The sequence below is a fragment of the Dipodomys merriami genome, unplaced genomic scaffold, assembly GCF_024711535.1.
Source record: "Dipodomys merriami isolate MVZ:Mamm:240054 unplaced genomic scaffold, mDipMer1.0.p SCAF_5, whole genome shotgun sequence".
NCBI lineage: Eukaryota > Metazoa > Chordata > Mammalia > Rodentia > Heteromyidae > Dipodomys > Dipodomys merriami.
The window spans coordinates 13095597-13117192 of NW_027206068.1; the positions used below are offsets into that span (position 1 = coordinate 13095597).

The 21596-nt window shown below is 35.1% G+C and overlaps 1 protein-coding gene across 4 annotated transcripts in view; it reads left to right on the forward strand.

Moving 5' to 3' along the window:
* Positions 1 to 21596, forward strand: part of Hycc1 (hyccin PI4KA lipid kinase complex subunit 1) — a 103445-nt gene that overhangs the window by 50555 nt on the left and 31294 nt on the right. For all 4 annotated transcript variants that reach the window (XR_011366881.1, XM_069996104.1, XM_069996102.1 and 1 more), the window contains exons 8-10: positions 6407 to 6523; positions 11419 to 11506; positions 12466 to 12625. Coding sequence is in view for 3 of the 4 variants with exons in the window: in XM_069996104.1 (XP_069852205.1) it covers positions 6407 to 6523; positions 11419 to 11506; positions 12466 to 12625 (365 nt within the window). In the remaining variant the exon portion in view is untranslated. The remainder of the gene's footprint in view (positions 1 to 6406; positions 6524 to 11418; positions 11507 to 12465; positions 12626 to 21596) is intronic.

Here is a 21596-nt window from a genome sequence, read left to right on the forward strand (position 1 = left end):
TGTCAGTCTTGGGGCTTGAGCTCTGGACCTGGGCGCTGTCCCTCAACTCCTCAGCTCAAGGCTAGCACTCTACCACTTGAGCCACAGTGCCACTTCCGGTTTTCTGGTGGTTTTTTGGAGATAAGAATCTCATAGACTTTCCTGCCCAGGCTGGCTTTGAACCTTGATCCTCAGATCTCAGCCTCCTGAGTAGTTAGGATTACAGGCATGAGTCACTGGTGCCTGGCAGCTGTAGGATTTTTAACTCTAGATTTTAGTAGAAATTTATTAGATTAATTTATACTATCAAGAAGAATTAATTATGCATAATTTCTCACTAGCTGTAGGAAAGTACAACTGGGAGAAGTTATTCAAAAGACTTAGGCTGTTTTAAGTAATAATAGCTGTTAGACCACAGGACCTTATATAAAGAGGAACTCTGTCAACTTGTCACTTTTGTCCTGTTTACTTGTGTGAAGTTTTATTTTTTATTTTAGATTTTGTATCACTCTGATATCAGTGGAAAAGTCAAACTATTCATTTATCTTAACTCCTGGGATCATAAGAATTTATCCAAGCATTCTAATTCTATCCAAGTCTGTATCTCTTTTGTGTATATGCTGGTATCAGGACTTGAAGTTAGAGTTTCCAGCTCTCAGCTTATAGCTAGTTCTCTACAACTTGAGTCATTCCTTCTGTTAAACATTTTTCTGGTTGATTAGAGGTGAAATCTTGAGGACTTTGCTACTCAGACTGTCTTTGAAGCATGATCATCCTCCAAGTTTCAGTCTCCTGAGTAGCTAATATTAAGGAGTGAGCAGTTGGTTCCTAGAAGGTTTCAATGTTTTAAAGATGAATTAGTTGAGGCAAGAGGATCATGAGTTCCAGGCCAGCAAAAGATATATAGTGAGATGCTGTCTCAAAAGAAAGAAAGTAACAAAGACAAAAGAAAAAAGGAAGGAAAGGAAAGGATATAAGCAAGCAAGCAAACAAACAAACAAGAAAGTGAGAAAGGAAAGAAAATAAAAGAAAGATACATTAGAAAAATACTTCCATAAATCTCATCTGTAGCTGAAAAGAGTTGATTACAAAACTGTGGTGATAAATTATGATTTCAATAGTTAAATGTTCTTTGATGATGCTAGTACTAGGATTGCGCTAGCCAGATGAAAGTGATTACATGGTTTTCATAGCCAATCTAGTCCTTTGGCCATGTGACAGTTTTTAGATTATTGCACAAATTGGTTGTTATTATGAAGGATACATAGATACAGGAATCATTTCGTGTAATATCTGAAGTAAATTCTATGATACATTTTCCATTTTTAAAAATCTTCTAGTTGCAAAATGTGGTGGTCATAATCAAAACAACCTTAGGTGCTTCCATCCTCTATGTATTCAATCACAAAACACACACACACACACACACACACACACACACACACACACACACACTCTACTAACAGGTGCCAATGGCTCATGCCTATAATCCTACCTATTCAGGAGGCTGACATCTGAGGATCAGGGTTTGGAACCTGGGAAAGAATGTTCTGGGACTCTTATCTCCAATTAACCACCAAAAAGCTGGAAGTGTGCTGTGGCTTAAGTGGTTCAGTGATCTCTTGACCAAAGAATCTCTGGGACAGTGCTTAGTCCCTGAGTTCAAGCCCCAGGACTGAAACAACAAAAACAAAACAAAAAAACACTCTACTGAGGAAAATTCAGTTAAGCCTTGTCTGCCTGGTTCAGATTGATAGCCTGTGTTTTCTTCCTATGTAGTATACATGGACCATTTAAAAAAGATCTGAAAGACAAGATCTAGTAATAGGGAACAAATTTTTCTTCTCTGCCAGTGCTAATCACTCTATATGGGACTACCAAGATGTTTATATTGATCACGAATACAAAGAAATTTTACTAGGGCCTGGGAAGGTGGCTCACTGGTAGAGCGCTTGACAAAGAAATTTTACTAGAATGTACCAGAGTCCTCTAAATTTGAAGAATAATTTCTTTTTTAGCAACATCTTTTGCTCTTTGTTTTAATTTTTTATTGTTATTATGAAGGTGATTTACAGAGAGTTTATAGTTATATGTCAGATATTCAGTACATTTCTTTTTGCAGTGTCACTCCTTCCCTCCATCTGTCTGTTTTCCCCCTCCTGTTCCCACCCAAAAGTTGTGTAGTTCATTTTCAACATAGTATCTAATGAGTACCATTGCTGCATTTGTTCACCTTTTGTCCTTCCATTCTGTGCCCCCTCCTTGCCTTTCCAAACACAGATAAACAAACAAGATCAAAACAAAGAGAAAGAAACAAGAACAAAGAGAAAAACCTCTTGTTTCCATTTCCTGGAATTCATTTCAATATTGTTACATTTTATTTCTGTCAGATACTTCTTTCAATACATGACTGTTTAGCTGGCCTATCTTGCCTTTTGATGTGGAATATATTAAAGTAGTTTTTCTGTTTGTTTGCTTTCTTGTGATGCTGGGGATCAAACTCAAGTCCTTGCATATACTAGGCAAGTGCTCTACCATGGAATTACATCCTCATTCTAGAATATAAAGTATTGAAGATGAAACTATACTAAGCAATTACATTTAATTTTCTCCCATTAAGGGAATTCCCCTCCCCACTGTGTGCGTGTGTGTGTGTGTGTGTGTGTCATTGTGTGTGTGTGTGTGTGTGTGTGTGTGTGTGTGTGTGTGTCATTGTCCTTGAGCTTTTGTGCTCAATTCTAGTATTCTACCACTTGAGCCATAGCTCTACTTCTGGCTTTTTGTAGTTAATTGGAGCTAAGAGTCCCAGGGGTTTTCCTGCTCATGTAGCTTTGAACCTCAAACCTCAGATCTCAGCTTCCTGAGTAGCTGAGCCACCAGTGCCTAGCTAGAAATCCCTTTATTTTGTTCAACTGCTGAGTTGAGTCATCTAGCTGACTAACTTGGATATGTACTGTTTTGAATTTCTGATAATATATTCATTTGTTTCTGTTATGAAATCTGCTTCCCTCATTTGTAGGACAATTTTCCTGACCTGAACAGATTTCTTCTTGTTTCTGTCTATCAAGGGCACTTTTGTGTGAGAAAGCCATTTTGTATATTAAAACTTCTGACTAATAAAATTTGATATATACATACACATCCAATATGTCTTAACACACTGTTGGCCACTTTGGTGACATCTATTTAATGGTAGCTCCCTAAGGTTTGAGATGTAGTTCAGTGGTGGAGTGGGAGTGCATGCCTAGTATGCCCAATGCCATGAGATTGGGTCTTGTATCCAAGAATTCAGGAAAACAAAAGAAAAAGAAAAGAGTGACTATCATATTATCATGCCCTAATGATGACTAACATGTATTGACTGTGGTTGCACTGTTACTTTCTATTTTTCTCACTAGTTTGCTATTACTATACCAGCAATTCTACAACATTTCTGATATTAAACTATTCTTTATTCAAAGAAGGTTCTGGTATATTCACGAATTAAAAGCTTCCCAAATTGCCTCACTGAAATGGGCCTTCTAATTAACACATATTAACACAATCTCAAGAGTTTCCTTTCACTGTAAGAAGGAAAGTGTCTCTTAACAGAGAATAAGAATCACAGCAAGTTTTCCTCACCAATAAATTTCTGTAACTTCTTCTAACATCATTCCAAAATGGATTTTATTTTAACATAACTTAAAATTTTGACAAAGGTATATGTGTGACCACAGAGAAAACTTAACATAGAAGTAGAAGGTACACCACTCAGCTGCTATTTTGTAAGGTTAAATCTGTATGTTTTAGATTTGTGACAGGGAAATCAGAACTTCAACATAGAACACTAATAAACAGAGGAGGCAGACCTTCATATGACAGATAGCATTATTCTTTTTGTTTTAAATTTTATTTAAATTAAGTGAAGTGTACTTGAGAAAATAAATATCCCTGAATAGAAGAATCAGAAAATTGAAAAGCAAATCAGGGCATTCTTAACTACTAAAGAAGGAAAAGTGATCCCATTATTAGCTAACTATGCAGCTAGATAAGTATAGAATGTTTTGGGTCTCAGTTCAACTGTTACCTACTTGGAAAATGACCATATTGTCCTGTTCTCTTCCTCTTCCCCTTCCCCTTCCATTATCTGATAGATCTTTTCTGACAGGGTCTTGCTGCATAGTCTAGGCTAACCTCAAACTCATGATCCTCCTACAATAGCCTGATTTCTGGAATTATAGACATGTATAACCATTTTGGGCTATTAATCATCTAAGTACTATTCTTACCCATCTCAGGATGATGTCAAATAAATAATCTGATGTTTATTGATTTATTTCTCAAAGCAAAACAAACCCCTTTAGTCATTTTTTTCCCTACATGATCAAACTTAGCTTGTTATATGACATTTTATGATCTGACTCTCACTAGCTAGCTTTCCTTATTTTATAGAGTCCCAGCATCCTTTCTACTAAAATTTCCTCAGGCTCTTTAATGTGATGTTTTATGCCTTCTCTACTTTTGCAACTTTTCTGTGTTTTCATATTAAAAATACTATTGCTGCAAGGCTCTGTTCAGAGGAATCTTTTTCTGAAAATCCCTCTTTTACTTTCCACATGAATTTCATTCTTTTCTTTTGCCACCTCTGGGACTTGCTCATTGCAAGTATTTGCTTAGCATTCTCCATGATTAGATTGTGAATCCCTTTAGGAAGTACATTGTTCTCCTGTCTCTCTCTGATAAGCTTTTACTGCATAAATAAATGAATAAATTTTAAACTCTGTTTTCATAAGTAGCTCTTCATTATTTACTACCATTGTATCATAAAGAAGGAAGGCATAGGAAAGCAAAATTCTCTAAATTTGTTCTTTAGTTACTAAAAGTAAGACAAGCGTCTTTTAGAGTATAATATGTTTTTCTGTTTTCCTTCTTATTTTTTATTCTTGGTTTCAAAGAGGTTTGAGATCCTCTCAATATTAAATGAATTTGTATTTAGTCTTTAAAGTTGGCTTGAATCAACAACATTTTCCAGAAGTTTATTTTTGTGTGTGTTACTGGGAATTGAATGCAGGACCTGGTGCCTGCCCGGCAGGTACTCTATCACAGAACCAGGCCTCCAGCACAGTTTTGTGCTCAATGTGTATGTGTGTGTGTGTGTGTGTGTGTGTGTGTGTGTGTGTGTGTGTGTGTGTGTGTGTGTGTGTGTGTGTGCGTGCGCATGTGCACTGATACTGGGGTTTGAACTTAGTGTCTAGATGCTAGATGCTGTCTCTTAGCTTTTTTGCTTAAGGCTGGCACTCTACAACTGGAGCCACAGCTCCACTTCCAGTTTTTTTTTGTTTTTGTTTTTTGTGGGTTTTTTTGTGGTTAATTGGATAGAGTCTCATAGACTTTCCTGTCTGGTCTGGTTTCAAACCACAATCCACATATGCCAACTGCCTAAGTAGTTAGAGTTTACAGGTATGAGCCACCAGCACCCAGCCGTACTGATGTTTTTTGCCCCCTTTAGTTATTTTTCAAATAGGGTCTTGCTTTTATCAGACTAGTTTAGACCACTGTCCTCCTATTTACACTTCCTAAGTATCTGGAATGACAGATGTGCACCAGTACACTCAGGTTTTCATTGTGATGAGGTCTTGAGGTTTGGTTTTTCACTGTTTTATTTTGTTATTTGTTTGTTTGTTTTTGGTTTGGACTAGCCTGGAACCATAATTGCTCAGGTCTCACCTCCCAAGTAGCTTGAATTACATGCATAAATAACTACAACTACACCTAGCCTGAATATCAGAAAGATGAAACATATACGATTGGGGTGGGGGTGGAGGTAAGGAAGGGGGATGGATGAATGGAGAGAGAAATAGTGGGTGAATAATGTTAAAATGAAACTCAGAATTGTATTGGGAACAGATGGGATGAAACTGATTAAGATGCATTGTATACGTAAATAGACATGTTGAATTGAAATCACCCTTTGTACAGCAGCATGAAGATAATAATATCCATAAAGTAAAAAAGTAGAAATTTGTTGTTTTAAAAGAAGTAAATATTTATTATATAAAATTTAGAGAATATATGTAAACAATATTTTTATCCTGAAGTTTTATCAAATTCTGTCAGGAATCAGAGATCATACTGTAACAATTCCATGTGATAAGCTTTGTGGTAGACAAATAATTGAATTGACCCAAGTTAGTAAGCCAACCAGTAAGAGATTCTGCTTCTTTTAGTGTGTGATACTGGGGATTGAACTCAGGGTGATTCACTTATTAGATATCAGTATGCCTCTAACTTTGTAAATATTTTTCAGTTTTACTTATTGAGAAAAATGTTATAGACAACTGTTTTGGTTGGAATGATTCTTTGTTTCATAGGTATTGTTATTATTGGCTTGTAAAATTTAAAAATATTACCTAATTTATATAAATTTTATAACTATATTTATTTGCAGAATCTGTGTTTGTGGATATCCTCGACAACATGTAAGAAAATACAAAGGCATGAGTAACAGGATACCAGTTTCTTCAGGTTTCATGGTGCAAATGTTAACAGGAATTTATTTTGCCTTGTAAGTTTATCTCATATACAAAGTATATCTTTTTTGTAATATGATAGTTTGTTCATTTTTACTAAAAATCTCAGTAGATAAGTGGCATTTTATGAAAGAATAAGAATCAAGATCTTGATAATAGTATTATTTAAAATTTATCTTTTAAAGTAGTGAGTACTTAGAAACCAACTAAAATGATATTTTTTTGTTAATTCAAGGACAGAATAAAAGTGAATGATGTTTAAATATACTCAATCCCTTTATTCATTACTCTTTTTACTATAGTTTACAAAAAGGATTTTTCATCTGCTGAATATCTTTCTGTTTCCAGAATTTTTTTTCCTCTCCAAAAGCATTTTAGAGTCTCTTTAACAGGAAATCATTTGCTACTATTAATTACTGGTATTCAGTCTTATGTAATAACTTATGCATTAATATGCGTGTTTGAAGCTTATTACACATATACTGTGCTTTGTATTATACTCACTTGATTGTTTTATTTTCTCTGGTACATTATCAGCTTCTTGACTGAAGGCAAAATTTATGGTGTGTGAGCCAAATCTAGCCTGCTACATATTTTTGTAAACTTTTACTAAATCACAGTCATGCCCTTTTTTTATTTGTCTTTAATTTTGAATAATGTCTGTGAAACTGACTTCAATTTACTTATTCTTTCCTTGATTTGACAGTCTACTGGAAGCCACTGAAAGCATCCTTCATCCTTTTTTGTTTTAGGTCTAGTCTTTTCATTTGACTTTATCATAGGTCCCATCTCTGCTGAATTTTCCACCTATTGTGAATGTTGTCTATCTTTCCACTAGAACATTTAATATCTTTTGGGGGGGGGTCCGGTCGTGGGGCCTGAACTCTGGGCCTGGGCAATGTCCCTCAGCTCTTCAGCTCAAGGCTAGCGCTCTACCACTTGAGCCACAGCACCACTTCCACCTTTTTTCTTTTTGCTTATGTGGTGCTGAGGAATCGAACCCAGGGCCTCATGCATGCAAGGCAAGGGCTCTACCACTGAGCCACCTTTCCAGCCCCTAGAACATTTAATATCTTAATCAGTATTTTTTGTGTGTATGTGTGCCAGTTCCAGGGCTTGAACTCAGGACATGGGTGCTGTCTCTGAGCTTTTTTCCTCAAGGGTGGCACTCAACCACTTGAGCCACAATTCCACTTCTGGCTTTTTGATGGTTTATTGGAGATAAGAGTCTCATGGATTTTTCTGCTTGGGCTGGCTTTGAACCTTGATCCTCAGATCTCAGCCTCCTGAGTAGCTAGGATTACAGGTGTATGCCTCTACTTCTAATTCCTATAGTGCTGTTATCTTGCATTTATTTAGGGTAGAAGCTGGATTGTTGGAGGGTTTTCCTCAATATTCCTTTTCCATTCTCAGGTTTCAGCTTTCCCTGAAGGCCTGCCCCTCAGGAAGGGTCCCCCCTTGTTTTTAGCCCTCTTCTAGCATTAGGAGTGCTCTTGCTTGTTTCTAGATGTTGTTACACTAGGCTGGTGGTGATGGTGGGGGTGGCAAGTGGTGTCCTCTGTTCTCTTGGTCCGGCCCATTGTGGACAGTATCTTGTTCCCTGTGTCTCAGAGATAGTAGTTTCCCAGTGTCCCTGTTCCTTCTCTAGTTGTAAGGGACCCCTAATGATATCATCAGAGAACGATGTTTTCTTATTTCTTTTTTTTTCTTTTCCTTAAAGCTACAGTTTGTCTTCACCTATTTCCTAGGGATAAAAGGCTTTTTTTCTTGCTCCCCAGAAACTTTAAACTTTTGTTGCACATGAAGAAATGGTTAGGCTGTGTCTCTGTACATTTCTCACATGAATGGCCACTCTGTTCCTCAGGCCTGCAAAACAGAGTGCAGCTTTCTTTGGTCCTTGGCCATTTCGTCTTCCATGTGAAGCAGGAGGTTCTTGGAGAAGCCAAGGACAAGTGTGATTTTTCTCATATATGTACTCCTAGAGGATCTGTACTCTCCTGCTAGCCTGTGAGACAACTTAAACAATTTGGCTTTCAGGAACTTGTTAAAAATTTTCAATGGATTTTTCTTACCCATTTGTATCATAGCCTACTCTCCTTAGGGTTTAGGCTACATAGTTGCCCTGTGGTCCCAACTCTCTGATGAAGTCATGACAGGTTACCTTGTGGTGAAGATTACTTGGATTTATCTTGATTTTAGGATGAGTGTACTGCACTTTCCAGTCTTTTAGGCTTCAGATTCACTTGAGCTTTTTTATTTATGGTGGTACTGAGGTTTGAACTCAGGAACACAGAGCCTTGAACTTGCCAGGCAGGTGCTCTTTCACTTGAGCCCTACCCATCATCACCTGCACTTTTGATATAATTTACATCTCTTAATTTTGTTGACAGATAATCAAGCTGTTTACTTTTTTAAAAATTTATTCAGAAATGCTAAAAACAGAAGGGTTGTAGTTACATAAGACAGAGTATATTGCCTTTTGTATGCTTTTTACTTTTTATTAGTTAGCTAATATTTAAGAAGAGTTTGGTATATGTTTGAAAATTATGCATATATTCCACACATACACTTTCCTTATCATATTTCTCTCATAATTACAATATACATTATGTACATTTCTTTTTTCTTTTTTTATTGTCAAAGTGATGTACAGAGGGGTTACAGTTACATAAGTAAGGCAATAAATACATTTCTTGTCAAACTTGTTACCCCTTCCCTTATTTTTCTCCTTACTTTCCCTCCTTCTCATCCTCTTCACCCCCAAGTTGTATAGATCATTTCCAACATATTGTCTTGTGTATATTGCTGTTGCATTGGTTCTTTGTCTCACCATTCTGTATTCCCCTTCCCTTCCCTAATTCAAATAAATGTATATACAATACCAGGGTACCAAAATCAAATACATACTATAGGAGGAAGAACATACAAAAGAAACAAAAAATTACATAGTACATTAAAAACAACAACAAAGGAATACCTCTTGTGTTCATGTCTTGGAGTCCATTTTGCTTAGCATCATCTTATGTGGTCATATGTACATAGCTATTGAGCTTTTCTGCTCATCTGCTAAGATTATTCTAATTATTGCAAATAAGAGAAACCACGTGACCTATGTTTCTTTTGGTCTGGCTTACTTCACTTAATATGTGTTTTTTTGCAAGTCTTTCCATTTCCTTACAAATGGGGAGTGTCATTCTTTCTGATGGAAGCATAGAATTCCATTGTGTGTGTGTGTGTGTGTGTGTGTGTGTGTGTGTGTGTGTGTGTGTGTGTATAAAACACATTTTCTTGATCCATTCATCTACTGAGGGCATCCATTATGTACATTTCTAAATGACCTTCAGGATGTGAAGAAATAGTCAGGTGCCAATGGCTCATGCCTACAATCCTAGCTACTCAGAAGTTTGAGATATGAGGATCATGGAGCCAGCCCTGGGCTGTGAAGTCCATGAAACTTGTATCTCCAATAAACTACTAAAACAAAACAAAACAGAAGTGGAGCTGTGGCTCAAGTGGTAGAATGCTTGCCTGAAGCCAAAAAGCAGGGATTAGATGCTGGAGGGGATGTGGACAGAAGGGAATCTTACTTCATTGTTGGTAAGAGTGTAAACTTGTTCAACCACTTTGGAAAGTAGTATGGAGGTTCCTCAAAAGACTTCACGTAGAGCTCCCATATGACCCAGCAATCCCACTTTTGGGCATTTACCCAAATGTTCACAAACAAGACCACACTAAAGCTACCAGCACAACTATGTTTATTGCAGCATTATTTACTATAGCTAAGATATGGAACCAACCCATGCCCCTCAATAGATGAATGGATCAAGAAAATGTGGTATATATACACAATGGAATTCTATGCCTCCATCAGAAAGAATGACATTGCCCCATTTGTTAGGAAATGGAAAGACTTGGAAAAAATTATATTAAGTGAAGTAAGCCAAGCCCAAAGAAACATAGGTCCCATGGTTTCCCTTATTTGCAATATCTAGTATATGTCTGAGTCAAGCAGAAAAGGTCAGATAAGGTGATGTTAGGAAAATGAACCCTTAGATATGTATTTAAATGTTTTTTTCTTTCATGCATTTGTTTCTAACGCATTTATAAGATTTTTTTTTGTTGTTTTGTATGTCCCTCCCCCACAGTATAACCCCTGCTTTCACTGTATTTGATGTCAGTATAATTTGTGGAGGGGAAGGGGAAAAACAAGTCGTTTAAATAAGGATACAGGTGGACCCGTTGCAACAATGAGAAGTACAAGTTGTCATATTGAAAACGAACTTTACAACTTTGGTGGAGGTGGGGAGGGCGGGGGAAGGCTGGGAAGGGATGTGAAGGGTAAACAAAGGAGGAGGCTACAATGCTTGATAAGAAATGTACTCATTATCTTGCCCATGTAATTGTAACCCCTCTGTATAGTATGTTCACAATTTAAAAAAAAAAAATACACAGTTCAAGTCCCAGAACCAGAACCAAAAAAAGAGAAAAAAGAATGTAAAGAAATAACTATACAAGATCTTAATGTGTAGTAGATTCGTATTAAAAGCCATAGGAATTACAGAGTAATTTGATTACAAAGTGTTCTGAGCATTATTCTAAGATATGTATATATAAAATCCCTTTATGTATAAAATCTTTTGACTTGCTTTAAAAGTATAAGCTGCTTTGAAATTGTTCTAGCTTTTGGTCTCTGTGCTATAAATAGTCATGTTCTTTAGAAAAGAAATGTACTTCTATAAAATTGTCTTTGCCATTAATAGGCTTTCAGATAATAGGAATTCAAATATTTAAAAATACATTTTTAACTGGAGTAGAATGTTACACAGTGTATTAATGCGGTCAATTACTTTCCTTAAAGTTTCTCATTATATTTGTACAGTTATATTAATTTATTAAAAATAAAAATACTTTAATTCATTTGATTTAATAGATACAATGGAGAATGGGATCTAGCTCAAAAAGCATTGGATGATATTATGTATAGAGCCCAGCTAGAATTATATCCAGAGCCACTGCTGGTAAGTGTCTCACTTAATTATGTAAAATTTTAATTTATGAATTTTCAATTTAGATCTATAAGTAGAGAAGTAGTCATTCATGGTATACTAATATGCCACTGATTCATACTCCTACAATATTGAGGAAATACTATATTTGAAAGTTATATGAAATGTTGAATGTTTTTCTTCATATGTGGAAGCTAGAATTAGCCTATAATTAATAAATAAATGCATTAGGTGGTATGCAAGTATATATTTTATATACTTGCATATATTTTATATTATATAAAAATATATACTTGCATACCACCTAATGCATTTATTCAAATAGTGGGAGAATTCAAATAATGTGATCCCTTAGAAAAGCAAAGGCAAAGTAACAAAATGAATGCCAGGAAAGGGACATTTGAAAGGGTTGGGAAGGGAATGAGGAGTGAAAAGAAGGAGAGAAAGGAGTTAAGAATTTGGTGTATATCCTACAAAATTTAAGAAAAGTTTGGGAAGGAGAAAGTTGGATAGGATGGCTGAGAATGTTGAAAGGAATGACATTGATCATGATGTATTGTATTCATAAACTGCTTTGATAAATGACAACTCCTTTGTACAACTATTTAAAGATAATAAAACTAAAAAGGACATATATAAAAAATTAGACTTTTTAGTAACTTAATAAAAATAAACTTTTTGTTACAGGAAGTTCTTCTTAACATGAATTTAGATGCTTTTATTAATTATCATTAAAAATTTGGAAACCTAATTAAATATTTTGAAATTTTTAATTTCATCACATATTATTTTTAAGATTTCTTTAAGATTTCTTCTGAGCCTCTTACTCTTTATTATAGAGGACTTATGTATCATGAATACCTTAGAGAGAAATTCTTTTTATACCTGTTAACATTTAACCTTTTGTTTTATCTAAGAGTAAAATAATATGTCCATTAATGTCAGTCTTAAACTATATTTTTCCATTTTAGGTTGCTAATGCAATAAAGGCTTCATTGCCTCATGGTGCCCTGAAATCTAGTAAGGAAGGTACAAGGTGTATTCAAGTTGAAATCACACCAACATCCTCTAGAATATCAAGAAATGCAGTAACCAGCATGTCAATAAGAGGTCACAGGTGGAAAAGACACGGTAAGAAATATATAACTCTTCAAATTAGAGTACTGCTCACTTGTTCACATTTTTCTTTGTGCTTATGATGCTGGAAATTTCAACTTTAGTAAACAGTACTATAGTAGCTTGCAAGAAAAGATTGTCAAGTTACCTTTAACTCCTGATTTATTATCTAGAGCAATAAGGAAGGTGCAGCATACATATATGTAACATGTGTATATAATATATATAAGTATGTAGAACCTATATATATAACATATAAATATGTGGTTTTTTAAGCTATAGGCTTTTAAGTTTTATTTCAACAGAGTAGGAAAAGAAGGAAAATGCACTTTAAAATTAGTCATACATTTTGGGTTTCTATTGTTAAGTATTTGCAGATACTCCTTAATATTTGTCAGTTTTCAATTAACTATTTAGCAGGTAAACTTACCTATTGAAGTAGAAGAACTACTAGGGACTTTAAACATCTTGTCTGAACTTGGTAAAGACAGCACTAAATATTTCTTTTTTTATATATTTTATTTTAAGATTGTTTATTGTTTGTGTTATTATTCCTTCTTTTCTGCTTCATTTTATTATTTTAAATTATAGTGGAAGTTAATTTTATTTATCATGGTCTTTTCAGTGCTTCCCTATTACCCTCCCTTCTCTTTTAATTTATTCCTTATTTAATTGCATTTTTTTTATATCTTTCTTCTATCTAGAAGTTGTTATAGTGGCAAGGATCAGTGTAAGAAGAGGATTAATGTCACCTTCCTCAGAAGGTGACCTTTGGATTGGAGGCAAAACCATTCTTTGCTCCAAGCAAACATATGTATTAGGGGTAAAACAAAATCCAGTGTATATTTCTGTGATGAAAATGATAGCTTCCTTTGGCATACTGTATTTCTTTTCAGCACTCTCTGTGGCTCTGTAGAGGAAATGGGGAAGGAAAACAATAAGTCATGTAGAAAGCTAACTATGAAAACAGTTTACATTTTTTTCTCTCCCAGAATCTAGGAGATGGTACACCAAAAAAAGACTAAAGATAAAATTATTACCCTAGCTATAATAATGACTCAGTTTAACCAGTAATTGTTCTTGGCCTTGTTTTTTAAAAAAAGTTACTGTGAGTTACTGAAAGTCCAGAAGGGAAACATAAAAGAGGAGTGGGGACGTTTGCTGTTAGGTAGGCAAATCATACTACTATTCAAGACATCCAATATCTAGGTATGTTTCAATTTCTTCAGTTAAAATCATGCTGTTGAACAAGATTAGATGGCAGGTATAAAGTAATTTAATCAAAAATAGTGATACCTCAAAGTTCAGTGTTTCTTTTCTGGCATCACTGTCCAAAAATAGTTGCAGATTATATTGGGCTCAGTGGACATAATCACTTGCAAACTACTGCCCCTAGAAATATAAGAATAAATTTTAATTCCTTTTCCACTTTCCCTGCTTGCTGTTTAGGTGGACATATTGGGAATTGGGGGGCCGGGGACATAGGCTGTGTAGTTTAAAATGTGAAAAATATTGCAGTACTCTTGTATTTGTGCATACATATGGGTGTGTATATGTGTACATGCATGTGTGTATGTGTGTATGTGTGTGTGTCAAGGTATGGATTTAACAGAAGGAAATATTTACCATGCAATAAAATAGAAAGCATTTTCTAGAAATATTTTGTGGGAAAATTTACCAAAACAAAAGACGAATATATGGGTATCTATTAGACTCTTAAATATCTTATAGGTTCTTTTTTGGCTGCCACTTGAGAGGTTTGTACTTTGTAGTAGGGCTATTGCCTCATAAAATACCCTTCTTTATGTTTATTCAGTCTTCACAACTCTTAACACTTGAGCAAGCCCTATTAATGAGAACAAAATTGTCATAAATGAGGATGTTGAAGAGAACAAGCTGTGAAAAACCAAGTCACATGTATGATCAGATACATAATATTGCTTAGCCTTCTTTGCCCTCTTCTATAGTGAAAATTCCCTTTATCCTGTAGACTATAAAATATTCCATGTCTATGATGATGATTATTTACCTACAGGTAGTTTGTGTTCTCTCTTTTTAGGGTTGTCTTGATTTTCCTTCTGTGATCTGTTCCTATAACAAAATACACAAAGTTGAGAACTTACAATGAAATGAAGTTTATTTACTATATGATCAGGAAGTTTATTTAATGTATGGTCGAGCAACTTCATCTGTTTGGCTTGTCAAAAAACTCTTGTGGGATCACACTGTGTGGGGAAAAGGAAACAAACAGCTATGTAGGAAAGGCTAGGGGTCAGCTTGTGAGGTGGCCTTGCTTCATAGCAATACACTCTAAGTTACTGACCAAGGCCCTACAGCAATTACTTTCAAGGGCAGCATCCCCAATGACCTAAGTATCTCCCAACAGGCCCCACATCTGAAGATTCCACCACCTGTTACATCACACTGGAGACCAAGATACCAGCACATGAACTCTCCAAAGACATACTCAAACCATATTTAAGTCACATAGCACCTTCCTAGAGTAATTTTTCATTAAATTTCCATGCTCTGCTGAGTTAATTGAAACCATTCCTATTTTCTGCCTTCATGATCCTGCTCCCTGTTTGGGCACATTATTTTTCTAGGCTCTCTATTCGACATTGGCTTTCTAGGAGAAGATGGGTATCTTTGATATTGTCTCTAACTAGACAATTCTCAAATTATAAATTTAAATTTTTGATTTATACATAAAATTATACTTATTGTCTTTGACTGGTTTTCTAGCACACCAAAATTCTAGTATATAAGCCATACTTATTTCCTTGTACTTTTTATTCTTACTGGTACATCTTTCAGAGCAAATTTAAGGACTATTTCTTTTGTTCCCCACAATTACTTCTGTTTATCTTATTAGCTATACAACAATTATAGTTTTTAACTTTTTATTAACTAATTTACCACTCAAGTGGATATGTGACCATTTGATCCTGTGATTGATTAGTCCTTTCATAAAATTTTATTAAGTTTTCTTAATTTGGAATACTTGAAATTTGAGACAGCAGGATCATGAATTTGAGGCCAGGAAACCCTATCTCAAAAGCCTTAAAAGAAAAAGAAAAATTGTCAGTTTGTGAGTACTATCAAAAACAGAAATATATATATATATATATATATATATATATATATATATATATGTTATATAATGGTAACAATCAGCTTAATGATTTTTGTTTTGGTTTTTGTAGCCCTGAAGTATAGTTCTTCTAACTTGCTTGTATGACTTATGTCACTATAAGAGTCATGATTTTAAACCTGTTGTTTTAATATCTATTATATTAATCTCTAGTTAATGTCAAAATAGAAATTGACATATAATTACAACTGCTTGCAACAAATGTGTATATTAATAAAAATAATTTTATAAATTAGATACTATGAATTTTTCCCTAATTTTGGTAGGCATATGTTAAATGGTTTTATTTTGGTAGCACCACTACTATTTATTTAGTGGTACTGGGTATGGAATTCTTGGCTTGCACCTATAGGCAAGTATTCAGGGTTTCCTTATGTAGTTCAGGCTAGCCAATGAACTTGTTATGTAGCCTAGGCTGGCCTTAGCTTCCAAGTGCTGAAATTATAGGTGTATACCACAGAAGAGAGAGAGGGGAGGAGGAAGGAGAGGGAGAGGGAGAGGGAGAGGGAGAAGGAGAGGGAGAGGGAGAGGGAGAGGGAGAGGGAGAGGGAGAGGGAGAGGGAGAGGGAGAGGGAGAGGGAGAGGGAGAAGGAGAGTGGCAAGGAGGGAGAGAGGGAGGGAGGGAGGGGGCTGGAAAGGTGGCTCAGTGGTAGAGTGCTTGCTTTGCATGCATAAGGCCCTGGGTTTGATTCCTCAGCACCCCATAAGCAGAAAAAAATGCCAGAAGTGGCACTGTGGCTCAAGTGGTAGAATGCTAGCCTTAAGCTGAAGAGCTGAGGGTCAGTGCCCAGGCCCAGAGTTCATACCCCACAACTGGAAAAACAAAACAAAACAAAACAAAAAAACCTGTTTGTGATTTAGAAAATGTTAGTAAATTTCTATCACATAATAAGATGTATAACACAGAAAGTACTTTCTATTGAACAAATCTAAAGAATCATAGATAAATTTCAGCTAAGTATTTTTTAATTATTGCACATAAATACTTCAAAACATGTGTAATTTTCTAGTTACTAAGTAAGGTGAATTCATAAATCTAGATAGAGATATGGGATATTTATTTTGCAAATTTGATTTCATGACTATGAGAAATACCTTAAATTGAGGAGAAATAAAATTGCTAATTGTTTTATAAAATTTTGAAAAACAAAGAGATGCTAGTAATTTTAAACTAAGTAGCTACTGGAATCACTTCTGTATCTACAATTGGAACTTATAATGCTTGTGTTTTTACTGTAAAATGTATACTAAGGAAATCTAGAAAAAAACTAGCTGGCAGCTTTATAAAAAGACTTAAATTTTTTAGTATCATTTGAGGAGTTCCATTGCTTTCAGTATATTAACTGCTATTTGAGGAACAAATTTTTCTGTGTCAATACAGATGAAATAAATAAATAAAATATTTGGACCAAAAAAAAGAGCCTCTCCTTTCTGACCAAGCATTTTATTAATTTTTCCTGGCATTTTTATATAAAACTTTACAATCATGGTGAGCAAAATAAAATAGTGGGAAATATCATATGATAAAAAGAAAAAGAACATATTAAACAAAGAGCTAAAATATGTTGGACATGTGAAATTCCATATAACACAAGAAAATTTGAGTAAAGAAAGAACCTGGCTCAGCCAGGATTAGAATCAAACAAACAAAAAACTCCCTCTATTTCTAGATACAATGAAGTAAAAAAATTTACAAATAGTGAAGCAAGATAGTTTAGAATTATTGTTCTTATGAGGCAAACACCCTTGCTTGAAAATTACTATGTTCTACATTTTACTAAGGAAGCCTTTTATAATTCTTGCTGTAGTTTAAGAAGGTTGCTATTTATTTATTTATTTATTTTAATTTTTTTGGGGGGGGTCCGGTTGTGGGGCCTGAACTCTGGGCCTGGGCGCTGTCCCTCAGCTCTTCAGCTCAAGGCTAGTGCTCTACCACTTGAGCCACAGCGCCACTTCCGGCTTTTTTTCTTTTTGCTTATGTGGTGCTGAGGGATCGAACCCAGGGCCTCAGGCATGCAAGGCAAGCGCTCTACCACTGAGCCAACTTCCCAGCCCTTGCTATTTATTTTTGAGGCACTATTCCTTTGACCTTTTTATAAGCACAGCACATTGCACAACAAAGACAAAATAGGCCTTTGTAGATTGGTATAAACAGGTTTTTAGTAGATGTAGCTTACCTGTTTTAGGTCTCTCTGGTCAAGAAGTTCTCTAATAATCATAAAGGATTCATCTGATCCAGCAATATCAATATGCTGAAATTTTATCAACAATCATATGCTAAAGAATTTTTTTTCAAAATGAGACCTAAAAAAAGATGAGGGTGTCTGAGTCTACTTCAATAAATCTATTATTTACTAAGTATACAACAAATTGAAAAGATTTGATTGTTCTTAAGAAAACTGGTAATAATGGTTCTACAGTCTAAAAATTATTTTGGTACAGACTTTTTCTGTGTACCCAGACTGTTTTTCTTCTTACTAGATAATCTACTTTTGGTTTCAAAACTCAGATTTTTTTTTCTTTTTGTGGTACTGGAGATTGAACCAAGGACTTCATTTAGGCTAAGCAAAGCCCATGCTACTTGAGCCTCACCCCAACCCTTTTGTTTACATTTGCCTATGCATCTTTCTGACTCTGCCCAAATTGGCCTTGAACTCCCAATTCCTCCTTCCTTTGCCTCAAGTGTAACTGAGATTACATGTCTGCTCTACCACCCCCTTCGAGGACCCAGATTTCTGCCTCCTAGTCTGTATTTGCCCTTGCTTTGAGTATAGCCTTTTAACTTACTGATCCTTATTCTGTGTTTTTGTAACAGCTTGGATTCCTCTGATCTGCTGTGCAAATTACTAGCTAAAGTTGAACATTGCTACAGTGCTATCCTTTCTCACTTGGGACATATTTCATGCTCTGTGTTTTAAATTACATACGTGACCTTTATTGACTTATATTGATTCTAACAAGGGACGCAAAGTGTTTATCCATGTACCTCTCAGTGGTTGCCCATTGCAATCATGAAATTCAGACTATATTCTATCATGTGTGGCCTACTGCTTCAATCTTACTTTAAGACTCCTTTTACTCAGATTCACTAGACTTTTTTTGCCGTCCTTTTAATACACTAAATCATTTCTGCCTTAATCTTTGTCTCGTTATTTGGGATGTTAGAGCTGAAATTCGAATAATGAAAAGAAACCAATTTAAGGTCTTCCTCCCTCCCCTCCCCCCATTCAATCACATTATTGTATAGCCAGCACTTTTCCATCATTCACATCTCAGCTCAAGTATGTTTTCCCAGACTACCCATCTAGCCTTTGTCCCTTAGCACTGTGCTTACTTTTTCCTCATTACTGTTTTCTTAATTGCATTTTCTGCCATTTAAATTTACTAAACTTCTCAGTTCCTACACTGCAGTGAGGGCAGTCTTTTGCTATTTTGTTGACTGTTGAACCCACAGTACCTAAAACAATGTGTGACTTAACTAACTATAGGTGTTCAACAAATTATAGTTGAATACATGTATGAGTGAATGAATGATAAAAAGATTTATTTGTTCTTTATTGAAATTCAGTATAACAATATGATAGTAAACTAGGTGGAGCTATTCACTATTCTAGCACTTAAAAGACTTATTTTTCATAAATATGTGTATTTTTATAATTTTGATCTATTTAAATTTTATTGAAATTTTATTTTTCTTAACATGGTCAAACACTTCCCTAAGTTTTTCTAGTAAATCCAGTTATTTTAGTGGTTACATAATACTACATTGAGCTGATACTCTGTCATTTACTTAATCATGTTCTTGATAAAGTATTTGTTTCTAACTTTATGCTATTATTATATGTGCAGTATTATAAGTAATTCTGCAAGGAATAGCCTAGTAAGTATAGATATATTTTTCTTCCATTGAACAAAATTAACTAGAATGACAAAATGACTAGATTAAAGAGTATAAATTGTTTAGGCATTTTTTACCATTTAAAATGGCTATATTATAAATTTTAAGGGAATATATGAATTACCTTGGAATTTCCTCTAAAATGCTTTACAATGTTAAAAATTGTATAATGCAAGCATTAAAATATAGGATACTGGGGCTTGAACTCAGGGCTGAAAGCTCTCTCTTGGCTTTTATGTTCTGGTGATCTACCATTTGACCTATATATCCACTTCCATTTTTTTGCTAGTTAATTGGAAATGAGCATCTCAGGCATGTGTTTGCCTGGGTTGCTTTGAATTTCTATCCTCAGATCTCGGCCTCCTGAGTAGATAGGATTACAGGCATGAGAACTGTCACCCAGCACAAATTCTATTCTTAAATTTGTATTTCTTTACTAATCTTCTATATGCCTTTCTTGAAAGATTTTAACTGTCTCCCCCAAGCTATATTTTTGGAAAATGAAATTTAAAAAGAACTAGATTTTTTTTCGTGCGTGCGTGCGTGCGTGTGTGTGTGTGTGTGTGTGTGTGTGCACGTGCGTGCGTGCGTGCGTGTGCACGTGTGTGTGTGTGTGTGTGTGTGTGTGTGTGTGTGTGTGTGTGTGTGTGTGTGTGGTCCTAAGACTTCAACTCAGGACCTGGGCACTGAGCTTTTTTGCTTAAGACTAGCTCTCTATCACTTGAGCCACAGACACACTTTTAGCTTTTTTGGTGCTTTAGGAGATAAGAATATCATGGATTTTTCTTCCCAAGTTGGCTTTGAACCATGATTCTCAGATATCAGCCTCCTGAGTAGCTAGGATTGAGGGAATGAACCAAAAAAAACTAGATTTTGCAAAATAATCTTTTTAGTATTACTTTACTCTTTTTATATTACTTTTAGTATGTTATTAAATCTTCATTTATAGTGGCTATTTCACTTTTGCAAAACAAGGAACCTTTACTTTGCCATAAAAATATATTCATTAGGGGCTGGGAAGGTGGCTCAGTATTAGAGTGCTTGCTTTGCATGCATGAGGCCCTGGGTTTGATTCTTCAACACACGTAAGCAGAAGAAGCTGAAAGTGGCACTGTGGCTCAATTGGCAGAGCACTAGCCTTGAGCTGAAGAGCTGAGGGACAGTGCCCAGGCCCAGAGTTCAGGCCCCATAACCAGCAAAAAAATAAAATAAAAAATATATATGTTCATTAGAATATGCTATGCATTATTTAACTAGAAAAAAGCATGTTTACAGTTTACATTTTTCTTGTCTCCTACCTGTTTTTTAAACTTTACAATTAAAAATTACATCAATAACAGAAGACTTTCAATTTCTCAAAATATGTATTATATACTATATGCAAGCTACTTTCCTCGGTATTAGTTAGGTAGCAGTAACCAGACAAAAATTTCCGCCTTCATGGAAGTTATACCTACCTAGTAAAAACCTAGAAAACAAGAAAAGTGACTGTAAGTTAAGAGAGTCAAAAGTTCTAGGAAAAAACAAAATAGAGGGTACTAAAACTGCTGGGTTCTAAGAAAAGACCTGAAGGAAGTGAGGAGATGAATCCTTCCATACAAGGAGAAACATGCGATGCCTGGAGGAGAGCTAGGAGATGATCTATGTGGACAGGCTGGCCAGACTTCCATAGGGGAAGAAGTGAAAAAGACATTAGGGAGAAAGATCATATAGCAGATATTTTTTTATTATATAATTATCTTTAGTCTGTAATTTCCCCAGGAATTATGTTCTGGTTTTACTTGCTCTGCACAGAATGACAAGCCTTTCTTGTCTATGAATTTATAAGCAGTTTAAAATTTTACACTGTTAATATTTATTATACATTGGTTAATTAGTAAAAGATTTGTTCTTGTGGGAAAACACATGATCTCATTCTTCTATATGCCATTTAA